This window comes from Miniopterus natalensis, chromosome 12 (genome assembly GCF_054644295.1).
Source record: "Miniopterus natalensis isolate mMinNat1 chromosome 12, mMinNat1.hap1, whole genome shotgun sequence".
NCBI lineage: Eukaryota > Metazoa > Chordata > Mammalia > Chiroptera > Miniopteridae > Miniopterus > Miniopterus natalensis.
In genome coordinates, this window is record NC_142092.1 from 32,216,145 (window position 1) to 32,241,075 (window position 24,931).

The 24,931-nt window shown below is 42.9% G+C and overlaps 1 protein-coding gene across 1 annotated transcript in view; it reads right to left on the bottom strand.

Annotated features, from left to right (window-relative positions):
* SMARCA2 (SWI/SNF related BAF chromatin remodeling complex subunit ATPase 2) overlaps positions 1-16,293 on the bottom strand; it is a 157,034-nt gene extending 140,741 nt beyond the window's left edge. The window contains exons 1-2 of the mRNA XM_087822686.1: positions 16,190-16,293; positions 918-1,183 (exon numbers count right to left, since the gene is read on the bottom strand). Of these exons, the coding sequence (XP_087678812.1) occupies positions 918-1,142 (225 nt within the window). The 5' untranslated portion in view covers positions 1,143-1,183; positions 16,190-16,293. The remainder of the gene's footprint in view (positions 1-917; positions 1,184-16,189) is intronic.
* Between the last annotated feature and the right edge of the window lie 8,638 nt (positions 16,294-24,931).

Sequence of the window (24,931 nt, forward strand, 5' to 3'; positions counted from 1 at the left end):
GTCTCAGAGGCTCTTGTTTACTTTCTTAGAAGGCTGTTCTCTCTTTTTTGCATCTCCTGTGAAGGTCTAATGTCAAAATTGTAACAATACGATCATCTCCACATCAACAATCCAAGTCTCACAAAGAGAGGATCATTATAAGAGTCCAGAAATAAACAACTGGACGCCAGTTCTGCCAAATCGGGTCCTTCTCCCAGAACAGAGCAACTTCACAGAGAGACAGCCAAGTGCATGCTGGGAACTCCCTAGAAACTACCTAAAATCTTTAGGAAGGAACTCATCTTCCGTTTACTCTTTGGGATCTAATTTTTTAAATAAATACAAACATTTTTTTATTTTTTTTTTTATTTTTACTTTTTTAAATATATCTTTATTGATTTCAAAGAGAGAACAGGAGAGGGAGAGAGAGAGACAGAAACATCAATGATGAGAGAGTCACTGATCGAGCCCGCAACCCGGGCATGTGCCCCGACCGGGAATCGAACCCCGATCGCCTGGATCCTCGGTCGATGCTCAACCGCTGAGCCACGCCCAGCCGGGCAATAAATACAAACATTTTAAAGAAAGAAATAATTTTCAATATGTTCATTTCTGGATGATATAAGTTACTTAACACACAGAGTCAGACTTACTCACTTATACACTTGCTCACCAAGCCAAAATAGGGGCAGCCCACAAATCACCGGAACTGCATATTCTATCTTGTCTTTTAAAATGCCAAGATCTGATCTTCCTGACTAGTGCAACATCTGTGACAATAAACGAACCTCAGAATGTATGTTTTTAATAATATTCAGGATAAGGCAAAGACATAGCTTCTCTCGTAAAAACAGGAGACACCGAGGGGCAGGGGTTATCAGGGATATTAGCCATCCACGACACAGAGGACAAGACTGAACAGGAGAATAAACTCTTACCTTATGCATTTGATGCATGCTTTCCTGTGGGAAGTCAGTAGACCCCATTGTAGGCATAGGGTGTGAGACACTTGGGGGTCCAGGACTTGGCCCCATCATACTGTGGACGGAACCTGGGGATGGTCCAGGTCCCGGACTAGGTCCAAGAATTGGTCCAGGAGAGGGTCCGGGCCCCGGCGAAGGCCCCGGGTGGGGCATCGCACCAGGGTCTGTGGGTGTGGACATCTACCTCTCCTGTCTCCGCCAGTCACTGCAATGATACTGAGCTAAAAGGAAGAAAAAAGAAAGGAGTGTTTTCAACATGATGTTAAGATCAGAATAAAACAGTTGTTAGTATTTGATGGTGCCATTTCTATAACAAACATCAAACAGAACTGCCCTGTCTGATCCAGATGTTTGAGTGTGATATATATCCATCTGCCCTAGTCTTTATGAAGACCACTTGTTTAAAAGGAAAAAATACTCTAAATGATCCCCCAGAAAGATATAAATCATCTAAGATACAAAAAAGACTCACTGAAGAAACTCAAATTTAACATATAAGCAGAATTCTAAACAAGTTTGAAATTTATTACTGAAGTCAACAGATGCTCTCCATTACTTACTGGCTGGGGCACCTTACAAGTCATTAACCTCCCAAAGCCATTAAACTATAACTCCCTTAAAAGGTATCCAAACAACACCCATTTTCATAAGTAAATGGACATTCAAAACTTCATAGAAAATCCTAGTAAAATTTCATAGAAAAAGTAAAATTTCATAAATAATGAAAGAGAATTCCCAAGCAGAGGTTATGATATTATAATATCATATAATACCCATATGATATTATCATTAGCTGAGAGTGAAAAGCAATGGTACATGTGAAAACACAGTTCCTTGCCTGGCACAACAAGCAGCCATCTTTATTATTATGATTATTATTATTACTAGTAGCAGTAATAGTAGCAGCAGCAGCAGCATTGTGGTGACACTGCTATACAAAGTATATATATTTCAGGTGTTCAAACTTATAGATATTTGTATACACTGCATAGTGTTCACCACTGTAAATCTAATTACCATCCATCACCATACTCTTGACCCCCTTTCCCCATTTTGCACTCCTCTCAACCCCCTTCCCCTATGGTAACCATCAATCTGTTCTTTGTATGATTTTGTTTTCGTTTTGTTTTGTTTGTGCATTGCTTTTTTTTTTTTTAGATTCCATATATAAGTGAAATCATACGCTATTTGTCTTGCTCCATCTGACTTATCTCACTTAGCATAATACTCCCCAGGTCCATCCATATTGTCACAAATGGCAAGATTTCCTTCCTTTTCACGGCTGAGTAATTTCCATGGTGTGTGCATGCGTGTGTGTGTGTGTGTGTGTGTGTGTGTGTGTGTGTGATATTTTCTTTTTTATCCATTCATCTCTCAATGGGCACTTAAGTTATTTTCTTGTCTTAGCTATTGTAAATCATGCTGCAATAAACACAGAGGTGCACATATCTTTTCAAATTAGTGTTTCTTCTTCTTTGGCCATTTTGATTTAGCATTATTTTCCCCACCACCTCCACTGTACCAGAAGTGATCAGAAAGATTGGTTTAAGATGTGGTCCTCCTACCAGCTAATTAACTGAAGACAACTGGGACCGTTGAGAATTCGTCCTAGGCCTCTCTGTGGTCCAACATTCCAAAAGAAGTCATCCATGACCATTGGCTCGGGACCCACCACAGACTAGGTATGCAAATTCTGGTTCTCCATTTTCACCAGAGCAATACTCCATCACCCACGCTCCAAAACTTCTTGGCATCCCCACTGGGGAGCTGCCTCACGGCATGGGTACAACTGCATCTTGGACATGAGCCAAAACGAGTAAATAAGCTGCTTTCCAAATTCTGATGGAGATCAGTGATCTCAGCAAGACAGCTGAATGCCACTAGTGGTAGTAATGATTACATAGTATGTTATCTGGGGGTACACACCTGTATATACAAAAACTTTCTGCCATCAACCTCATAAAATACAGCACGAGATACCCTAAGAGACTTGCTTATCCACTGCTTAGTGGCAGGGATGGAATTAGACCACAGGGCCCAGTCACCCATAGCAGGGTTCTTTCCACAGTGAAAGTAGAGGTTTTAAAAAACCACATTAGTTCCATTCTTAGCTACCTACTGTCACCTCTAGCGGAATCTCTAGACTGTAGAGGCCATGAAGACAGGGTCTGGCTTTTTTTCACTCCTGTATCCCCAGCATGTAGTAAGTGCTCAAAAAAGATCTGAATGAACTGCAATCTCCATTTCAAGGGCAAACTATTAATAGAGTCAATTATTTTATAAATAACAACTATAGAGTAATCGGTATGTGAGGTGTGTTCACAGGGACTGATTTGTTAAGTATACAGTTGTCTAACCACTAGGTTGTACACCTGAAACTAACAGAGAATAATATTGAATGTAAACTGTAATTGAAAGAAAAAGAAATCTTAAAAATGTAGGCAAGAACTTAGGGCAGAAGTGAGACATAGAAAAATACCCTATGACTTCACTTAAATGCAGAATCTAAAAACAAAACAAAAGAAATAAACAAAACAAAAGAGCAACAGACTCATAGATACCAAGAACAACCTGGTTGCCACAGTAGAAGGGGGTGGGGGATGGCTGGAAAAGGTGAAGGGGAGTAAGAGGTACAAACTTCCAGTTATTAAATAAATTCGCCACAGGGATGTAGTGTACAACAGAGGGAACAGAGACAAGATCTTAATAACTTTGCATGAAGATAAACAGTTAATAGACTTATTGTGGTGATCACACTGCGAGGTATATAAATGTCAAATCGTCACGTTGCACACCTCAAACTAATACAATAATATATGCCAAATAGACTTGAATAAAAAATTAAAAGAAAAAATTTAGGGCATTCTGATGGGTTAGGGTTGAACGGGAAGGGGTGAAAGGCCACTTCGGAGTGATTATAAGCGGGGATCACTCAAGCCGTTTTACTGACACAAGACGGGACTAAGAGAACACAGTTCAAGCGGTTTCTAAAACAACAGGGAAGCCTCGCCGGTGAATTAAAGCCTTGAATTCTCTAGAGAGCCAAATGTTATTATTTATTCTTCGCGATTAACAAAGCAGGAGGAAGTAACATTTTTTTGGCCCTCCACCCCCTCACATACACACGTCCAGTCAGCATTTTAAATTTAGGAAGCTGACGTCAATTCAGGGGTACTACAAGTTATAATGTTCTTTTATGTATATCAGTAAACTAATACACCCCTTTATGTTTGAGTGAATAAAAGGAAGTTGCTTACTTCCTCGTATAATTTACCTTGAACAGGGCTTCAATGGCTATGACGGGAATATACCACAAATCTGAACAATAACAATACAAATACTTTGCCTGGCAGTCTTACTTTCCAGGTTTCATATTTTAATACTCCTGTAATACTCCTTTCTGCAAATCTGATCATCTTCATCTGGGAATCCTGTAGAATGCTGTGATTACTTATATACAGTCCCATAAATATGCTCCTCGCTTTTGGTTAAAGAAAACTACTAAAAACTTCTTAAAGTGAAAAGCACATGAGAAGGGAAATGGAAAAATATGGACATGTAAGTGGAATATTAATATTATACAGGGAATTTTTTACTAAGAGAACCTTCAGATGCATCAACTTAATGAATGTGTCCATTAAACAGCATAGGCTCGCAAACAAGAAACTAGCTCAGAGAAACAGCGCAGTCTAGTGAATGAGGAAACGTGCCCTGCGCCACACAGCCCGTGATTGGCAGGAATCTAGACTATCCTGCAGCTTGGATGTGATACTCTCTAGCTTCTGACGAGAGACCTGGGTTCTTGTCTGCTCATCTCTGGGATGCCACCAACTCTGGGGCCCTAGGCACAGTGCTTTTCCTCCAGGGTCTCTAGGCTTCCTCTCGGCTTGGGAGAGAAGTATCTCAAGGCTCCCTCCATCTGTCTATCCATGACAGGGAGCATCTCGCAACCTTCCTCCACCATGGGCGTGGTGGTGTTCACCCATGAAGCTCCATGACCAAATCTGCGCTGTCCCAGGATTCGAGTCTTGCTGCCACCACCCAGATGTACTGAAGAGAAGCACCTCTCAAAGATGCAGCCCCAGGCCTGCCTCTTACTCAGGCCTCTTCATTTCTTGTGGCAATTGACAGCACAGCTCGGGTCCCCCATGAAACTTCCCCACAGTGTAAAGCAACTGGGGGGGGGGGGTAAATGACAAAGAGGTACCAGTCTCAGACAGCAGTACACGTCATTACTAATTACTGTGATTAAGGTCTAAAGTCCAGTATGGGCCAAATCGGTTTCTCTCTCATCAACCCTACTGGTATCCAAACCCCTTCCTTTCCTCTTCAAAGCACTAATGAAATTATGCAGATGGGGTGGTGAGGGAGAGAGGGCTCAGATAACCTTGATAGGGTAGTGGTAGGTCTGTCCACAAGATAACACTCCAAACTTAGTTTTATTTTGTGTTGGGGGAGGGAGTTTTGCATTGTCACAGAAAAGAACAACCCATTCCACAATTATGTGGCTAATATAATGAAGAAAATGTGTGGAGAGGAGGGGCGGTAAGGCACAGTGACTCCCCATACACACACTGCTAGTCCTCTGACCTCCCCACCATGCTTCTCTCCACCTCCGACCAGCACTCCCAGAGGGCCAGGCCGCTGCGTTCTTAGCCAAGAACTTTCCAGCAATACACCATGTCTTTCTTCCTCCTGATGTTCCTGTCTTTACAACTGGGGAGTGTGTTTTTAAAAATAAAAGTTCGGAGCTTCCCACAATTCCAACCACCAGACATCTTCCCTCAGCCCCAATCTCCTTCCTCTCCCCTTGCTGAAAAGCACAGAACACCCTTCTTCATATTGAAAGGAGTTCAAGTTCATGGGATTTTAAGGGTTGCAGTCTAACTATGACAACCACAAAGTGTATTACCTTACTGTCTTTCTGTAGTCCACGGAAATACCAAAGACCCCCACACTTGTAGTAATATTTAAAAGCACCCACATGTACTTCACAATAATTTCAGTGAGTTAAATTGAGGAGGCATTTGGTCACATCCCCACTGAAATGATGAGGGCAGGAAGGCAGGAAGGGACCACATAGCTAGACCAAAGTCACTTCTGTAAGTAGAACCTCTTATCTCTCAACTCCCACCCAATGGGAGCCACTGCACCCATCAGGCAAGGCCACCCACCAGTGTGGAGAGTATGCAGCAATGACAGGAGTGGAAAGCAGAGGACAGAGAAACAAAGATGGAAACAATGGGAGAGAGGTTTTGCAAGGATTAGAATTTGGCTGGGATAACATATTAATTTACAAAGGGACAGAGAAGTAAAGAGAAGCCCTGGAGAGAATATGAAATGGAGACAATGTAATGAACTAAAGAGATCTGTGATATTTAATCAAACATCCAGAGGGCCCATTTGACTCATCTATTCCCATTTGTACTGACTCTCCACTGGGCACAAGGCATGTAGGATGTACAAACATGACCAGAGGGCTTACCCCAAGGCTCTGCAAGTCTGATAGGGAAATAGTACTTATTCCATAAATAGCAGTGAGACAGAAATGGAACCTCCTGCAAGACAAGGAGGGGCGTAGCTAAAGTGTCCAACACAGCCAAAGGCAAGAGAGATGACTTGCAGCTTGGAGTGTGGAAGAAGAAAAGGGAGATAGGGAAGGCTTCATAGAGAAGGTGGCATTTCAGCTAGGCCTTGACATAAAAATAAACAAATGTTTCCTAGAAACTTGTTTTCTAGTCACAGAAAGAGTTTGAGGAAGCACCATCATCTTGACTAGGCGACACCTCCTAAATAACTCCACCAAAGGTAATACGGAAGACAGGGAATCTTGCATCTCCAGCAGATACTTATCACTGCTGGGACTACAGAAAGACTTTGGGGTACAGGTCGAAGGTGAAATACGAGAACTAAAAATTAGGCCCAGTTCACATCCCTAAGAATAACAGTCTTTTCAGTTTCCTGGCTGTTCTGTAGAACACTAAGGCTCAGGAGATAGTAAAGATAAGAGTTGGGGTTTTTTTGTTTTTTGTTTTCAAAGAGTTCTTTTTAGGTCTATTTGTTGATTCAGAATCCACAGGGCTTCTTGGATGTAGCTTTCTCTAGAAATGAGCTGATAATTCCCCAACAAGAAGTAGCAACAGCTCTTGAACTGGGACACAGCACTGCTTGAGAGCAACAATGAAGATAAAGAAAAAGCTACCAGAAGTTTCTCTTAGAGGCCAAGGTTGTCAGGATAGGTGGTGAAGCATTACCAAATCTCTGTGCTTCTTGGTCTGAGATGTGCAACTTTAAACAGTGCACAATATGGTTTGTGCCACGGATAAAAACTGCTCTGGGCTTAAAGTTAACATTATGGCCCAGCCTGCGTGGCTCAGCGGTTGAGCATCGACCTATAAACCAAGAGGTCACGGTTTGATTCCCAGTCAGGGCCAATGCCCAGGTTGCAGGCTCGATCCCCAGTGGGAGGCATGGAGGAGGCAGACAATCAATGACTTTCACCATAGATGTTTCTCTCTCTCCCTCTCCCTTCCTTTCTCTGAAATCAATAAAAAATATATATATATATAAAAAAGTTAACATTATGCATTGCTGGACCAAAACTCTAGAAAAGCATGGAAAACATTTTTTCTTGTGGTTATTCCTGTCAGTTTACCAGTCAAAGTGGAATGTGTCTCAAAAAAGTGGTTGGGTTGAAAGCCTGCTATGTTTGTTGGGCTTCTGTGAACTCTTCATTGTGAGTCAAAGAAACATGTTAAGATGTGAACTGCTGCCTTCACTTTAAATAAACTGCCTTGGGACCATCCTTCAGAGTCAGACCTGGCAAAGGCTCTGAGGCAGCTCTGTGCAGGATGGAAGATAACTGCAAACTCTGCAGCGCCTAATTAGAGCCCCACGATTCCCGGGCACAGCCTCACAGGAACCTGGCTCTTAACATTATCACCCTGGAGATACCCTCTCCCAAGAATCTACCTGTGATGCAATTCTATGACCTCAGTGAGGACAGCCAATGCTTTCACAAAGGAAAACAAAAATATTTTAAAAAGAGTGTTCATGAGAAATCCCAAAGTACCTGAAAACCCCTCAGCCAAAGAGCAGCTCAGCAGAACATCCCTCTAACCTAGGACTCTCTTCCATTGGTGGTTATAAAGTCATCACAGGTAACTGTTTATGCCTAAAATTCATTTGAACCCAAACTGCTAGGCAATAAGTCAAAAGCGAACCACACCAAACGAGCCAATGACAGCTAGTTTCAAAGCAGGACACCTGCAGTGTACTGCGCTGTGTGTATTTATATGTCCACCCGTCCTTCCTAGGCTCTGTTAGGCCCTTGCAAGGCAACCTCATTTGGGATGCTAAGAATCAATGATAGCCACTTCCTTCTCTGTCTGCTAAGATAATATTGTTTATACATTAAACACATAAAAGAATCTGAAACACATACTTTAAAACTCTGGTTGAGATAGCACACTGTGACTTAGCACTGAAACTCCAACATTACATGCTGAACGAATCCTGGTTATGTGACAGGTGAGCTTTGATATGCCACAACTTTTGCAGTAGCAACAGAAATTCAAGAAGGAACCCTTCAAGTTGTTTGCAATTTAAATGGATAATGGCCATTTATGACGTCTATATACCATTAAGAAAATCACAATGTAGTTCATCTGACCTCTTTGAGTTTCAAGTTCCTCATCTACAAATAAGCATAATAATAGTGGCTACAACCTCACTTTTGATATGAATCAAATAAAATACTACCTATGAGGACACCTGCTGAGCTATGATGTAAAAAAGGCCTCAATTCCCACCCTGGCCTTGAATATACAATCTGCTAGATTCATCTAAACTATCTTTTGTTCATGAATACCCTTGCTCAAACGTCTGAGACAAGCTTCCAACAGGCATTGGATAAAATATTTCTACTTCTACCATCTCCAACTTAATCTTTTGAAAATTCTTCCCAACTTGAACCTCTTGTCCTGGGCAACCAGGTCAAAAGTGGTATATTAGTATTCTCTCAGATTCTTTAGGCCCAGTCTCTGCGCTATCAGGACTTTCTCCTGATCTCAGGTGATCACAGTCTAACACCCCCACCTCTGCCCTCCTCCAGCAACAACCCTACCCCATCCTGAAGACATTACCTACCCCATGGGTACAAGAGAGCTCACCCTGATCTCTCCCTGTATCACATGGCCTCCGCGGTTTACCATTTGCTATTCATGTTTACATGTTCATGTACACTTTTTAAAACACATAAATTCTCAACTGTAGGTCATTTATTTTTTACAGAATTATAGACTTTGCTTCATAGCATGTTAGGACATGCAGGAACAGCACAACAGCAAGCTCCAAAGCAGCTGCATATATTTTCAAAGACATTACGTGCCTAGTCAAAAGCACAGTGGGGAGATGGGAGAGAGCTACTATCCTCATGGACATTCGATCTCTAACTTTGATGACTCTTTTTGGTCAGAGATTTTTTTTTCTATTTAAGTTTTTTAACTCCCAAATTCTAAATTCAGTTGAAAGAAAGAAAGAAAGAAAGAAAGAAAGAAAGAAAGAAAGAAAGAAAGAAAGAAAGAAAGAAAGAAAGAAAGAAGAAAGAAAGAAAGAAAGAAAGAAAGAAAGAAAGAAAGAAAGAAAGAAGGGAGGGAGGGAGGGAGGGAGGGAGGGAGGGAGGGAGGGAGGGAGGAAGGAAGGAAGGAAGGAAGGAAGGAAGGAAGGAAGGAAGGAAGGAAGGAAGGAAGGAAGGAAGGAAGGAAGGAAGGAAGGAAGGAAGGGGGAAGGGGGGAAGGGGGGAAGGAAGGAGGGAAGAAAAGAAAAAGAAAAAGAAAAAGGAGAAGAGAAGAGAAGAGAAGAGAAGAGAAGAGAAGAGAAGAGAAGAGAAGAGAAGAGAAGAGAAAAGAAAAGAAAAGAAAAGAAAAGAAAAGAAAAGAAAAGAAAAGAAAAGAAAAGAAAAGAAAAGAAAAGAAAAGAAAAGAAAAAAGGGAGGCCTGGCAGATAGCTCAGTTGGTTAGAGCGACGTCCTGATACGCCAAGGTTGTGGATTTGATTCCCAGGCACAGCACATACAAGAAGCAACCAATGAAAGCATCAGTAAGTCGAACAACAAATCAATGTTTCTCTCTCTCTCTCTCTCCCCCTCCCTTCCTCTCTCTAAAATCAATAAATAAAACCATTTATTTTTTAAAAAGGAGGGGTGGGTGTTAAATTACATTTAACAGGTTTTTTTTGTTTTTTTTTAAAAAAAAAAAAAAAGGGAGAGAGAGAGATAGAAACATCAATGATGAGAGTCATTGATCAACTGCACCCACAACCCAGGTATGTGCCCTGACCAGGAATCGAACCCTGATCGCCTGGATCCTAGGTCAACGCTCAACCGCTGAGCCATGCCTGGCTGGGCAACAGTTCTTAAATTTTAAATTTATTTCAACTTCTGTGAATTCCATTTGTCAATTTACAAAAGGGCCAGCCCATATTTAAATTAGGTCAGTTTCTAAAAAGTTTCTAAAACATTAATGCTTGCATAGAGGTAGATGATATACTGGTATAAGACTGATGCTTAAGTTGATGCTTATATACCTAAAACTACAATACAATATTGTTATATTTTAAAAGATTTTAAATCAGAGGCATATAGCCTGAATATAACTGTCTAAATGTTCTGAAAGCCTTAGATCTATAATAAAACATCGTAATTCGTGGTAGGCTTCAGTTATATAATAATGTATTACAAATCCAGAAGTTTAGAAGGGCACTACTTATGTCAACATTTCAAAAATCCTGTTTTCCATATCTAAAACATCTTTCCGAATGAGTGAATTAATGAGCTATGAACTCATAATTAAAATTAAATATTGTTTATATGCAACATTCAAAAGACCCAGCTATTTGGCTCCTGAATTTTGTCAGCTAGCTCTATTACATATTTTGCTAAATTATAATTATTCAAGTATCTTTGACTGTATCTTTAAGACTGGTATTACTTAAAGGTTCTCTCTAATATATCCTGAATACTTAATACTTACAAGGAGAAGTGCTATACTAATATGAGAAAAAACAAAGTCATAATAAACAGTAATAAAGTTGTAAAGTTTTCCAAACCCAGATTGCAGGATCCCATTTATCTTGGTAATAGATATCTTAGGCAAATAAATATGCTCTTTCACATGACTGGCAGAACTAAGTTTTAGACTCCTATGTTTCCTATAAATATAAAATCATGATTTCCTATGTAGAAAAAATAAACACCACAGACCTTTCTAAATACTCTACCAAATAACTTACCACCCTCTATCTGTATTTTCTATTCCCAACTACTTATGCAATGATCCATGACTTTACTAACTGGTTAGAGATTAAATTTCCATAATACAAACTCTTGCAAAGATGACAGAAAATTCAGCATCCTCTTTTGGTCAAAAACAATCTACAGAACGCATTTAAGGAATTGGGAGTAAATTAGAAGATAATTCTTTTCCATTAAAAAAAAAGTGACAAGAAACAAAAATCAGAAGTAGGTTCCAAATATGGTTTTTTACACTAGGGAAATTTTCTCATCTCTTCACCAGAAGTACTGGAGAAATGTGACTCATTTAAAGGGAGCTTTCTAAGGTGACTCATGTTAAGCAACAAACTGTCCATGACTTTCCTTAAAATTATCTTGACCAGAAACAGTGAGAATCAAAACTTCTGGTGGTTAAATCAGGTCCTACCAACACACCTTCAATAAGCTAGTGCTGGCAAACACCCCCTGGCATTGTGTTTGTGATAACTCAGTTGTTCTCATGGCAGCATGTCAAGATGTCACAAATAGTGATTTATTATTTCTCTGGAGTATCAAAAAGCTGCTGACCTAGGAGAGTTTGACAAACAAAGGCCTTGTTTACAAAGGAAGACTTCTGAAGGAAAAAAGGGTATGCACCACTTTTATAATTTATGAAAGTTTTCTCTTTTATGGTCTTGCTCGAATATATAATAAGCCTTTAAAATAAAATGTCAAAATACTACAGCAATATAAGAGGCATCCCAATTATTTCTAGAAAAGAATGGGATGTGCTTTCAAACTGGTCAGTAAAATGACTTACTTGAAACTTAATTAAAGGAAAAAGTTGTAATAATTATTTGTCAAAGTCTTACCTTCTAGTTATACTGTCAGAAATATTTTCAACAGAATTCAAGTATTACAATATAATACAAGCAGAGGCACTTTTTTTTTTTTTTCTGTCAATTCCAAGCCTCAGGTGTTGGTCAAAGCAATTTTCAAGAAACTTGACGAGAAATGCTCAAAAACCACTTTAAAAAGGAACAAAAGAAAAGATCTAAGGCTGCTTTGAACACACTCTTGCAGTGAATACTTTCTGTGAAATGCCACCGAGCAGCTAGTCCCGAAGCTGGGAGGTAACTGATGTAACTCATAAGAGAAAGGCTGCATTGAAGGAAGTACTCCCTCGCCTCTGCCAGTTCTTCAAGGGTTCTGATACCCCAAATTCTTAATTTATTTTACAATATCCTTTACCAATGTAGTGTCTCTCTTTAATACCTTCCAATAAGAGAGATGGACCTCAGTCTAGAGGTTTGGTTTTTTCCTTCAGCCCATGTCAAAAAACATCATTTGTACCTAATAGGTTCTCCAAATCCCTTCCTTCCAGCAGCAAACATTTGAGTTGTCAGCAAGCTTTAAAAAAAAAAAAAATCCAGAATAAAAGGGCAATTAGATTCCTAAAAGTGTGTCTCAATTTGCATAACAATGCACCAACTTGAATTCAAACCTGACACACCTCTTAACACTTTACCTCTGTGCTAGCAGTAGGCTGGAAGCCTACCAAGTCTAGTGTGGGCAAACAAGCCTTGGGTGGTGGTCCCCCAAATAACTGGTGGAAAATACAACCGAAAACATCTGAATGTGCCTATGTAAGGAAATACACACAACACTGGGCATGTTTTTTATTTTAGTACGGATCTCAGTGGTTTCTGAGTTTTACCGGTTGGCCAGGAATTTTCTTCTCAACATGCAAGCAACAATCTTTCTGCTCATACAAGCATTCTGTCCCTACAAGCATGGCACAATCAGGTGTAAATAAATAAGTCCTTTCAAATGGGAGCTTAAAATTTAACTCTGCTATTGGTAACACACACACGTGAAAAATAACCGCTCAATGCAGTAGACCAACGTGCATCCTTAATGTCTTCCTTATGCTCTAACATTACACATACTTAGGAACACAGCCTACATGACAATGATGACACCCCTCTTATTAAATACTAACCAGGGTCGCTTTGCTTTTTCAAAAGCACCAACCTCCATCAGGTTAGGCAGGGAGGAAAAAAGGCGACAACCTCGCAAAACTCTCCCAAAAGTTATATAAACAAAGGAGGGGAGAAGCCAAGAATGGGCTTTGCACCCATGTGCTACTACAATTACATAACCACCGGTGCAGACACTAAAGAAGGAATGGATTCTGTACAACACCCCCACCTCCCTCGACTCCTGAGCCTGTCTCCTTTTTAAAAATTCAAACCCCTGGCAAGACCAAGTGGACAACTCTGAATATTTATTTTATTGCTGGAGTAAATCCTGCCAGAGTTGGAGACATGTTTAGGCCCCAAGTTTGAATGTGCAACACGCAGGGAGCAGCGACTCCACTCTCGGGACCCGCGGGAGAAAGAACTGACAAGCGACAACAGCCAGGAAGGCCTTCTCCTTCCCCCTCACGATGCCTCCCGCTGGAAAGTTTCCACGCAATCGATCGAAGGGCAAGGAGCCCATTTCCCCCGCCTGCCTGACTTTGCAGGAAAAGCGAGCGGGGAGACCGGAGGGAACGGGCAGGGAAAGTACTGGAAAGATCCGCACAGCGCGGGCGGCGGCGACGTAGGCTCCTTACCTGGGGGACTCGGAACAAAAAGAGGAGCTGGGCTCCCCGAGCCCGCGGTGGCGGCGCGGCCGGCGGCCCGGAGCCCGTCTCTCCGCAGGAGCCCTAGGCCCGCGCCGCAGCCCGCGGCCCGACTCGGGCGGCCGCTTCCTCGCTGGCGCGCGTCATGTCACGGCGATCAAACATGTCTGTGTGCGCTTCGCCGCTGTGACTTCCTGATTCTCCGCCGCTCGCTCGCGCGCGCACACTCACAGCCACACGCACACGCCACCCCAACCGGCCCCCGCCACCAAACCTCGCCCGTCTTCCCGGGGCTCCGGGGGAGGGCGAGAGCAGGGGCATCTGCCCGCGCCGCTGCTCCCGACGCGCTGGCCCAGCGCGCACAACACACTCACACTCACGCGCAGACACTCGCGCCGGCCCGGAGGGCGTGGAGACGCGAGCCACGGGAGCTCGCACCCCCTTCCACAACCATCGCCACCCTACTTAGCCGCCCTGCCAAACTTTTTTTTCCAGCCTGATCCGCGTCCAACTTCCCTCCACCTCCACCCCCCCGCAGCAGTCCGGCCAGCCCCGCGCTCACGAAGATCAGCCGCAAACTGCCACCCGGATAAAAATAATAATGCAACCCAGGCGGCGGGGGCCAGCGCGCAGACACTGGCAGGAGGCGATTTCCCCGCGTGTGCCGGAAACCGGCCCGAGTGCCCAGATCAGCGCGCGGGTGTCTCCTGGAGCCCGCACAACTGCGCCCGGCCCGCGCGGTGCAACTGAGCCCAGGCTGCAAGGCCTGGTGCGGGGCACCCGGGGCACCGGACTCGGAGTGCGCCCCGCAGCCGGAGGGCGGCTAGGGGCTGGCGCGCCGGACCGGTTATTTGGGGAAGTGCATCGCGACACCTTCGCAAAAGGCATGGCAGTGTTTTGCAACGCTAACGGGATGGAGGGGGAGAGCAGAGGAAGGGGTAAACCAGGTTGGGATGGGAATAAAGCAACTCGAAAGCAGAGAACGAGAAAGGTGGGGTGCGTGTTATCGTTGGGAGAAGGCTCCCACTGGGTCTCGCCGCCTCCGGTCCTCACCGCCGCCCCCATTCCCTCTCCACCCCCACCCCCTCCCGCAGCCCTTCCCCTTCTCCGGCGAACACCAACGCTGCGGCCCGGGTGCGCGCCGGTCCTGTTTGTGACAGTAAGGCAAAGAGGATTATCCGGATCATGGCCTCCCGGCCCGCAGCCACGGTGGCTCGCCCCGGCCCCAGAGCGCCCCTACTACCCGGACGGTTGCGGGCGACGTACGCCCGCGGTTCCCGTGGCTCAAGCTAGAGGAAGACGCAAAGCAAAAGAAGACAAACCCGGGGAGCGGGAGGGCTGGGTTACTGAACCCGGCGGGCACCTCCGACCTCCTTCGGTGCCTCCTCCCTCCTTCCTAGCAGTGCGGCCCGGGCCGGACACCCCGAACTTCAACACCCGAGCCCGCGCAGTCGCCAGGTACCAGGGGCAGGGACTCCCGCAGAGCTGGGGGCACAGCCCCCTTGGCAGCCCTTTTCCCTAAAGGCCTGCCTACCGGTCAGCATTCCCATCCCCGCCCGAGGGAACGCGCAAAGTGGAGGTGACACCTCCGATCCGGCACGCACCGGCCCCGCGGCGGTGGCAGCCGCCTCCTCGGCGCGCCAGCTCAGGCTCCTGCAGCCGCGCACCGCTCGGGTCTCTGCAGCCCGAGCCTTTTAAACAAGTCTCCAGGAAGCGAGTGTCAGCCGCGTTCGTTGGCGCCTCGCCGCCAGCCCAGGCTCCTTGCCTCCCTCTCCCGTTCCACTTCCAACTCTTCCGGGGAGGACTGCTCGGGATGATCTGTCGCGTTTCCATTCTCCTCCCCAATCCTCCAGTCCCCTTCCCCCCCACCCCCAGGCTTTTAAGGGAATGGGGAGGGGGTGTTGCCACCTTGCCAAGTGTGTGCCTTGCAACCTTGAGTTGGCAGCGCATTGCTGACTGCCTACCCAGGGTCAAGGCTGTGGTTTGTTGGGATTTCCCCTCCTTGCCTCCTTGAAGTAGTAATTATTACTGTTATTATTAGAACAGCAAGGTTCGGTTGAAACTTTCCCGTTTCTTCCACCGCCGCCAGGGTTCTGTCGTTAGAGCATTCCACCTGAGGCCCGCGGGGAGGAGGCGGGCTTTTTTTGTTGTTGTGGCGGTTGGCCCGCCTGTTTGTTTTGGTCTCCGTGCATGCACAATAAATAATAATTAGGATAATAATGAATAATCGCCCACGAAGGAGGCGCGGTGCCGGAGGGGTTTGTGCGGCGGCTGCAACCGGGAGGCCCGAGGGAGGGGAAAGCGGAGAAAGGAGTTGTAAGTTATATTTACCTTGCTCGCGAGGAGTGTGCTGGCTGAATCTCTTCCCTCTCTGAGTCACCCAGAGTACAGAAACAGAGGAAGAGAGGACTAGATTATGAATATGACTTCATTGATGACAGCCATCCCCTCCTCTTCCTAAACTCGGGCTCCGCCCCGCGTCCCACCCTCGCCGCCTCCAAGGGCGCCGGAAGACGCGCCGCAGTTGGCCCCGCGCGCCGCTCCTCCCTGCCCGCCCCGGCGCGGGTTGGCGGGGAGCTCCTGTCACTCCGCCGGCTCGGCGACTCCTGGAGCTCGGGGGGGGGAGGGGGCGGTGTGCAAGAATGTGGCCCGAGACAGCTCTACTGTATGCGTGGATCCGTGTGTCTCCAAGGCGCCGGCTCTCAGGCCGTGTTTGTGCCTGGAGCAGGGGAGCTGCGCAGGACTCAGAACGCCCCCAGCCTGATGGAGTGGGGCGCCCCTTTTCCCTCTCTGCGCAGTCCTCTTCCAGGGGCGCTGCCGGGCACCCCCCGGGAGGCTGGGGAAGCCGAGGAGGCAAATCGAAAGGGAGGGCAGCCGTAGTAATAGCGTGTAGTAGTTTGGGGCTCGGTGGAGAAGGTGCTGGAATTTAACTGTGCCTCCGCCTGCCAGAGCGAGTCTGCAGAGGGAAAGGGAGGGGGACAGGGGAAGGGCTCCGAGTGGCACCAAAGCTGTTTGTGGTACAGTGTAGACCGAGAAAACAAACAAACAAACAAAAAAACACAGGCATTGTCCTGCCGTCTGAAACTTTTTATCGCTCCCCCCGCCCCACTCCCGCTCCCCACCCAAGGCTGAAATTATAAATCTGTCCCCTTTCTCCCCCATAAAAGGGGAGGCAGGCACAAAGAACATTCCTGCCAAATCTGCTTTTCTAAAGGACTTCAAGCTTCCAAATGCCAATGGGGGAAAAAACAGCCTAGAGGCTGAACGCCTTATAAATAAATAAACCCGCCCTAACCCTTCTATTTACTTTGTGGACCAGACACAGCACTTGGACGTTCCCTCACCTGTCATCTTCGGTAAAATATATACAGAAATTTGGAAAAACAACCCTGTGGGGGCAGGGCGGGCGGATTAGGGGGCAGTTGAAGCATGGAATCTGTTTTTGATTTAAGGAGGCGAATAAATCTCTTTTTCTGTACAGACCATAGAATCTTCTCTCCCACCCCCCATTAAAGACCAATTAAAGCTACAAATAGTAAACTTGGCACTTTGCGGTTTTTCGACCTCTTATTCCAATTTCACTTGCAATACAGTCCTTTGGCAGGAGGAATAGGTCAGTGTTTGCTGAGACAATTTTATTTTTAGTTTTATGAAGTGTGAAAGAATGTTAGATTTTAAATCAGGGGCCTATTATTTTAGACTCAGATTGATGTAGGTGCTTGACTCTTAAAATTAAAACCGCTCCTGTACAATAGTGTTATGAAAGTATGATTTATCCCTTATTTTGTAATGTAATGGCTTAAATTAGTCATTCAAAGTGCACTGTGACTACTTGGTTGAGGATTTTTCTCCCTAGAGTAAAATCCTATTTTAAGACCATTTCACTGTTGCAAAATTGACTCTATTTGAGCAATCTGGTCTGAAAAGCAGTTCTAGGATGCTTAAAACGATGCACTGGATTTGTTGAAGACGCCAAGCAATGGAAAGAGCACCAAATGCTGCATGTGGTCATTAAGTGGCAAGAATTGTTTACCTTGCTGGTCCACTGCTGGCAGATGGAGAGTCTGCCAGGGCATCATTTTCAGGTGGCTAGGAGTGTCAATGATCACCTACCCTGTCCTTTTCTAAGGCCTTGTTACTTGCTTGTCAGCTTTAACTGCATAATTTTCAGTCTAATCCAAAGTGAATCTCAAGACAACAAAAGATAACACATCTGAAAAAAACAGAATATAGTGTGCCCTAAAGAATCTTTTGTAAGAACTTCTTTTTCTGCCTGAGGACATGCCAGTATAACTGTTAAATGGAAAAAATACAGCCAGAAACCTTAAACAAAATTAGCAATGTACTTAAAGTATAACTTCTAACTGCCTAATAAATTGCAACCAATAATATAGCTAGTTAGCCTAGTTGTCTATAAAAGGGCTTTGACCGAATGGCAATACTTATTACATTAGATAATATTAGGTTTTAATTTGGGGGGCCTAATTTGTTTCCCTGGCATGTAAACCTCACTTGCCATTTTTCAGAAATTGATGACTTTACCATATTTCCTTGTGAATAAGGGCCCTTTATCCCTTTAAGATTCTATCTCCACTTGCCATGCCAAATTTCAAAAAAAAAGAACAGTCACCTTAGTAAGGCGTTAGAGGAAGAGACTGGTCATTTCTTCTGGCATTTTGTCAGAGAGGAAGTAAAGAAGAAAACACTCCCTTTGTTACATGTACATATTCTTCAGCTCATATAAAATTTTGGTGCAGTACCTGGAGGGATGGGTATCCATGCATTATATGCACAACCGTGGGAACTGAAAAATAAAATCTATCATTGGGAGCAGAGATTAAATATAGATATTCCATCTCCTATGCCATTCACATTGGTCTAAGGAAGTATCACCTTCCCCCTTCAGGTCTTTCCTCTGAAGAATTTTCTCATTTGTTGCTTGCAATGCAGCAAGTATGAATTTTATAAAATAAGACTTAGTGCTCAGGAGAAATGAAAAGGCAGCACGATTCAGTTGGTACACAAAGAAGATTGTAGAACATATACCATGAGCTTCATCTCTGAGGTAAAGCAAAATTTAAGAATAGATGTTAAAGAGAAAAATGATGCGGTTCTTTTGTTTTGCAGAAAATCACACAAAAGCAAATATAGTTGGAGGCTGAAGGACCCTGGGATGCTACACAGGATGTTATATTCACATAAAGCTTTTCCTTTAGGACTCTGATGAGTCATAATTGTGTTCTCTGAACTTGCTTTTCTCTTTCTCATTTGGCATCAAGGGATAGAAGTCACCTTTCCATGTTTGTATGGCCACATTCACCCGTTATGTAAGTCTGCCACAGTTGACATTCTGGAGAGAGTAGATATTGGGGTTGAAAATTGTATCTAGTTATGACACCCCGTAAAGAAAATGACTGTGCACAAAGTCAAGAAGCTTCGAGTCCCCCCAGGCAAACTGGTTAATGCTGACTGAAATGTTGCCTCCCTTCAAATAGGAGCAGGTAAGACCGCTTATGGTATGAGTATTTATCTGCAGAAATGGAAACTAAACTTTGACAAAGTGAATCAGATGACATTTAATTTAGTGAAAGGCCATGGCCAGGTAGCCCAGTTGGTTAGAGAGTTGTCCCAATATTCGAAGGTTGTGAGTTTGATCCCCAGTCAGAGCACATACAAGAATCAACCAATGAATGCATAAATAAGTAGAGCAACAAATGGATCTTTCTCTCTTTTTCTCTCTCTCTCTCCCCTTACTCTCTCTCTAAAGTCACTAAAAAAATTTTTAAATGTCCCTTTTGCCTCTTATTATATAGCCTTTGTTTTAAAGTCTTTTTGCCTGTTAGAAGTATTGCTACCCCAGCTTTTTTTTTTTTTTTTCCATTTCCATTTTCATGAAACATTTTTTCCCATCCCTTTACTTTCAGTCTGTGTGTGTCTTTTGCTCTGAGGTGGATCTCTTGTACACAGCATATATATGGGTCTTGTTTTCTTATCCATTCAGCTACCATATGTCTTTTGATTATAGTGTTTAATCCTTTACATTTAGAGTAATTATTGATAGATAAATATTTATGGCCATTTTATTCTTTATAACTATGTTCCTCTCTTATTTATTTATTTATTTATTTATTTATTTATTTATTTATTTTCCTTTTTAAAGAACTCCCTTTTACATTTCTTGTGATACTGGTTGGGTGCTAATGAACTCCTATTTTTTCTTGTCTGAGAAGCTATTTCTTTGGCTTTCCATTTTAACCAATAGCCTTGCTGGATAGAGTAGTCTTGGTTGTAGGTTATTGCTTTTCATCACTCTGAATATTTCATCCCAATCCCTTCTGGCATGAAATGTTTCTGTTGAGAAATCAGCTGACAGTCTTATGGGAGCCCCTGGGTAGGTAACTAAGTGTCTTTCTTTTGCTGCTCTTAAGATTCTCTGTCTTTAACTCTGCCATTTTAATTATGCTGTGCCTTAATGTAGACCTTTTTGGGTTGAACTTGATTAGGTCTGGTGGCAACCAGCCTTGCAGACAGTGAGAAAAGAGAGGCCCCATCAGGTCCCCTGGAGACAAGGGGGAAAGGCCCCTCCTCTGGGAAAACAGTGCACAGGACCTGTCGAAGTTCTACAGGTGCACACCTGCACCTGGCAGTGCTTACCTTAGGAGGTTACCCCACAGAAATTCTTGCACAATTTTTCAAAGATATATTTTTGAGACTACTCATCAGAGCATTGATGAAATAGACTAGAATTGGAAAAACCACTAATGTCTATGGACAGGGGATGGGATCCACCAATCCTGGTCCATGTGGATGAGGGAAGCTGAACAGCTACTAAAGTGGGTGCAGGTGTCTCTGTGTGTCGAAAGATAAAGACCTCAGGGATCCTCTCACATGAGACACATGGACCAACTGTCTGCATCCAGGATCCCACCTGTTAAATCCCATACATGTGATTTCAACCAGCAGACATGCATATGTGAAAATTACTTGATACTGTATATAGAGAACCCTAAACTTCTATCAAAAAACTACAAGTACTGATAACTGAATATAGTAAACTAGCAGGTTACAAAATAAATACTCAGAAACCAGTTGCACATTTTATAAACCAATAATGAACTATCAGAAAAGAGAACTACAAAGATAACACCATTTACAACTGCATAAAAAAAACTAAAATACCTAGGAATAAATTTAACCAAGGATGTAAAATTAAAAGATACTGGAGATAGAAATGGAAGAAGATACATATAAGTGGAAGCATATACCATGTTCATGGATAGGAAGAATTAATATTAAAATGTCCATACTACTCACAGCAATCTATAGATTCAACACAATTCCTTTCAAGGTACCAATGGTGTATTTCACAGAATGAGAACAAATATCACAATTTCTATAGGTCAGAAATTTAGGAACAGTTTATCTGAGTGGTGCTGACTCATGGTCCTTAAAGAAGTTGTAGTCAAGATGTCAACCAGAGATACAGTCATTGGAAGTGATGGCTAGGGTTAACAATCTTTTATGGTGTTGAAAGAACTCAGTTCATTGGCACATGAGATGTCTGTGTGTTCTCACAAACTAGCAGCTAGATTCTCCTAGAGAGAGTGATTCAAGAATGGTGAAGGATATTTCAAAAGTCACAATTAGCCACAGTAATCTGTTTGGTTTTTTCCCCAGTCCTCACCTGAGCACATTTTCTCCATCAATTTCTAGATAGAGCGGAAGGGAGAGAGGAATGTGGGGGAGGGAGAGAGAGAGAGACATCGATGCGAGAGAGAAAAATTGATCTGCTGCCTCCTGCATGCACCCCGACTGGGGATTGAACCTGGAACCTACGCCCTGCACAGGAATCGAATCAGTGCATGGGACATTTTGGTGCACGGGACTAAGCTCAATCAACTGAGCCACAGTGGCCAGGAACTGTGTATGTTTTATACTACTATTAATACTGAATACATCTATTGTGAATAAATATATGTAAGTCTTGCTCTATTTTTTTCTCCTTTAAACTGCAAGGGGAATGTGGTCAGGCAACTTGGAGATGACTAAACGATAAAGTCAGAATTTTTAAAAAATATATATATATTGATTTCAGAGAGAGGAAGGGAGAGGGAGAGAGAGAGATAGAAACATCAAGGATGAGAGAATTGATCAGAGATGAACCCGCAACCTGGGCATGTGCCCTGACTGGGAATCAAACCGTGGTCTCCTGGATCCTAGGTCGATGCTCAACCGCTGAGCCACGCCCGGCCAGGCAAAAGTCAGAATTTTTAACTTAGCTTGATAAAACTCCAGACTCAGAGTGATCTATGTTGCTCATGTAAAAACTGTCCAATAATTTATCATCAATACAGGGTTCTCCACCCATTATGGGGCAGGTGACAGTGGAATATAAATGATCTCTAGAAAATTTGAGAATCCCTTGATACTGTCGAAATTCTGTGATCATGTTAATTTGCACTTTCTGCACAGACAATCCATACATCTCATCAGATTTTCAAGGGGATCTTTCTCCAGCAGGGTAAGAATTACTGATATGGAGGCATCAGAGCATTAAGGATGCAGCGTGCTTTTTTGATAAGAAGGTCATCTTTTGTGTAACCTTTATAAAACAGTGTACATTTTATATGTACAAACATGTCTACCCTTTAAAAAACCCTATAGAACTCAATATATCTCTAGATAATTTAAGTGCATTCTCACTGCCCAAAGGAAAGCTTCATTTGTCTCTGGAGATAGGCTTTCTGAGGATAATTTCCTTCTGAAGGATTTTCTCAATAATACTCTGTTATATGTATGTTGTCTAGACAAGAAAGAATTTTATAAATGTTGTTATCAACATGTTTTTAAGATTTTGACACATCTTTGGGTAGTGGTACTTTAGGAATCAGAACATAAATGCAGTGTCTAAAATATTTTTCATCATAAATTGTTCAAATATTTTAACTTTTGTTTGGCAGGCCATTGTACTGTGTTTCTCTGAATGATAATATGCTTCTGTACCAATGTGACACTGTAGCTCATCTCCAAGCCCCACAGCCAAATGCCACAGTAGCAGAATATATTGTATCTATCTCTCACACTGTTTTATTGGGTTCCATTGCAGCACTTTACTCTTAGACTACCTTCAGCTGTTACCGAACTTATATTTTCAGTTGCTATTTATTGTCTTTTATTTGTGTGGGACCCTTTTCCAGTTCTACTTGCATCTCATCACCCATCAGATTACTTCAAGTTAAGTACACAAAAGTGCAATCTGCTGTTGTCTTTTTTCAGTCATTTTTGTATGCTTAAAGTTTTATGACAATTCAAGAGAAGAGCAGAAAATAAGCCAGGAACATATAAAACCAGAAATAACCACTACAATTACATTAGATGACTCTTTAAAGAAATTGAGATAAATAATCTGCTTTTGGCAGGGGAAGGGGAGTCAGTCTCTCCACAGGTAGGGATTAAATACATTCCACAACAATATGGCTTTATTTTGGGTTTCATCACAGAAAGTGATGAATATATACATCTAGAATAAGAAATCTGGGAAAGGGTTGCAAGCATCTGGATTCTGCATGGGGCAAGGTTTAGTGCTGGGCAGGAAGATTTTATCTCCCTTTCAGATAAATTCAACTGAACAATCACTGACTTCAATGAGTGTTGGGCATAAAGGAAAAGCCTAGAATTGTGCATATTTGATTGCTTACCTTAACAGAGACATTGTGACTCTGTTGGAATTTTACTTTTATGAAACTATTTGGGGCCTTTTGGTAACAGACTTTCTTTAAATATGGGGGGAAATTAGGGATTTGCTGATAAGGTAAAAGAAGATCATAACATACAGCATTTTTGTCTGTGTGTTTGCTTAATACTTAGGACTCAGAGTTTGGGGTTATGTCTGAATCTTAAAGAGGCTGACACCTCATACTTCAGCTATATTTTATTGAACTACTTTAAAAATATGCCCAGCTATCAGGGGTATTTGTCTTTATATGACAACTCAGTTTTATGGTGTGATTTATTTACTGACATTAATGACTGTAAACAACATTACCCAATATTCTGCAGGTCCTATGGCCTACCTCAGTGTTTATCATTTTCCTAAGAACTTAAGACCAGAATGGTGACCTATTATTTCTAATGCTCACATAATAAATGACTACTTATCAAGTGAGGAACATAATTAAATAGTGAAAGCAAAATATAATATTCTAGATAAGTGACTATTGTTTTAAGCAGCCTTCAAATGCTAATGTTACTGGTGTTTGAGCTGTCACAGACTATATACCAAAGTCTTCCTTGGAATGGTAACACTATAACTGATTATAAACACTGGTTTAAAAATTCACACCAATCTCACAACCTCTGGTTCCATGCACTTAAGAAAACGTAATATGCTAGAACACATGGTTAAATGGACTGTCCATGGTCACCCACCAAGGTAAGAATCTTGATCTCCTCACTCCCAGTCAGTACACCCTCTACTCTACTACACTGTTTCCCTTAAAAGTAAAAAAAGGTCTCAAAGCTCATGTTCTTTAGCTCAGTATTAGTCATCAATGCCCAATTGAAGAAATGGGCCAAGTACCATTCATTGTATGCTATCAAATTTATTTTCATAGACTGTGGCTTTCAAACTATTCTAACAACTATTCTCAGAATGAAATGTATTATATATCATGACCCAGTAAACACACATTTAGGTAGACAGTGAACTGCATCAATCAGGGTCCAACCAGGAAAATGGAAGAAATTTAATTTAGGGAATTGTTTACGCAGGTGGTGGAAGAGCTGAGAAATCAAATAAGGAACTGGGAGTAACAACAGTAAGAAGTCACTATTACCCCTAAGCTAGAGGAACTAAGGGATGAGGCAGAATTAGCAGAGCCCAGAGGCCAGGGTCTCCTAGTGAATCTGAAACCATGATGGCTCTCAGAGTTAGAGCTGAGGTGGAGATACAGCTATTGTTAGAGATGAAGCTAGAAGCAGAAAGAGAAGAGGGAAGTACCCTATTTTTTCCTTCCCTCCTGTCTTTCAGTTGTCCTGTCTCTTGCCAGTGACCTTCATGGGCTGACTGCAGTT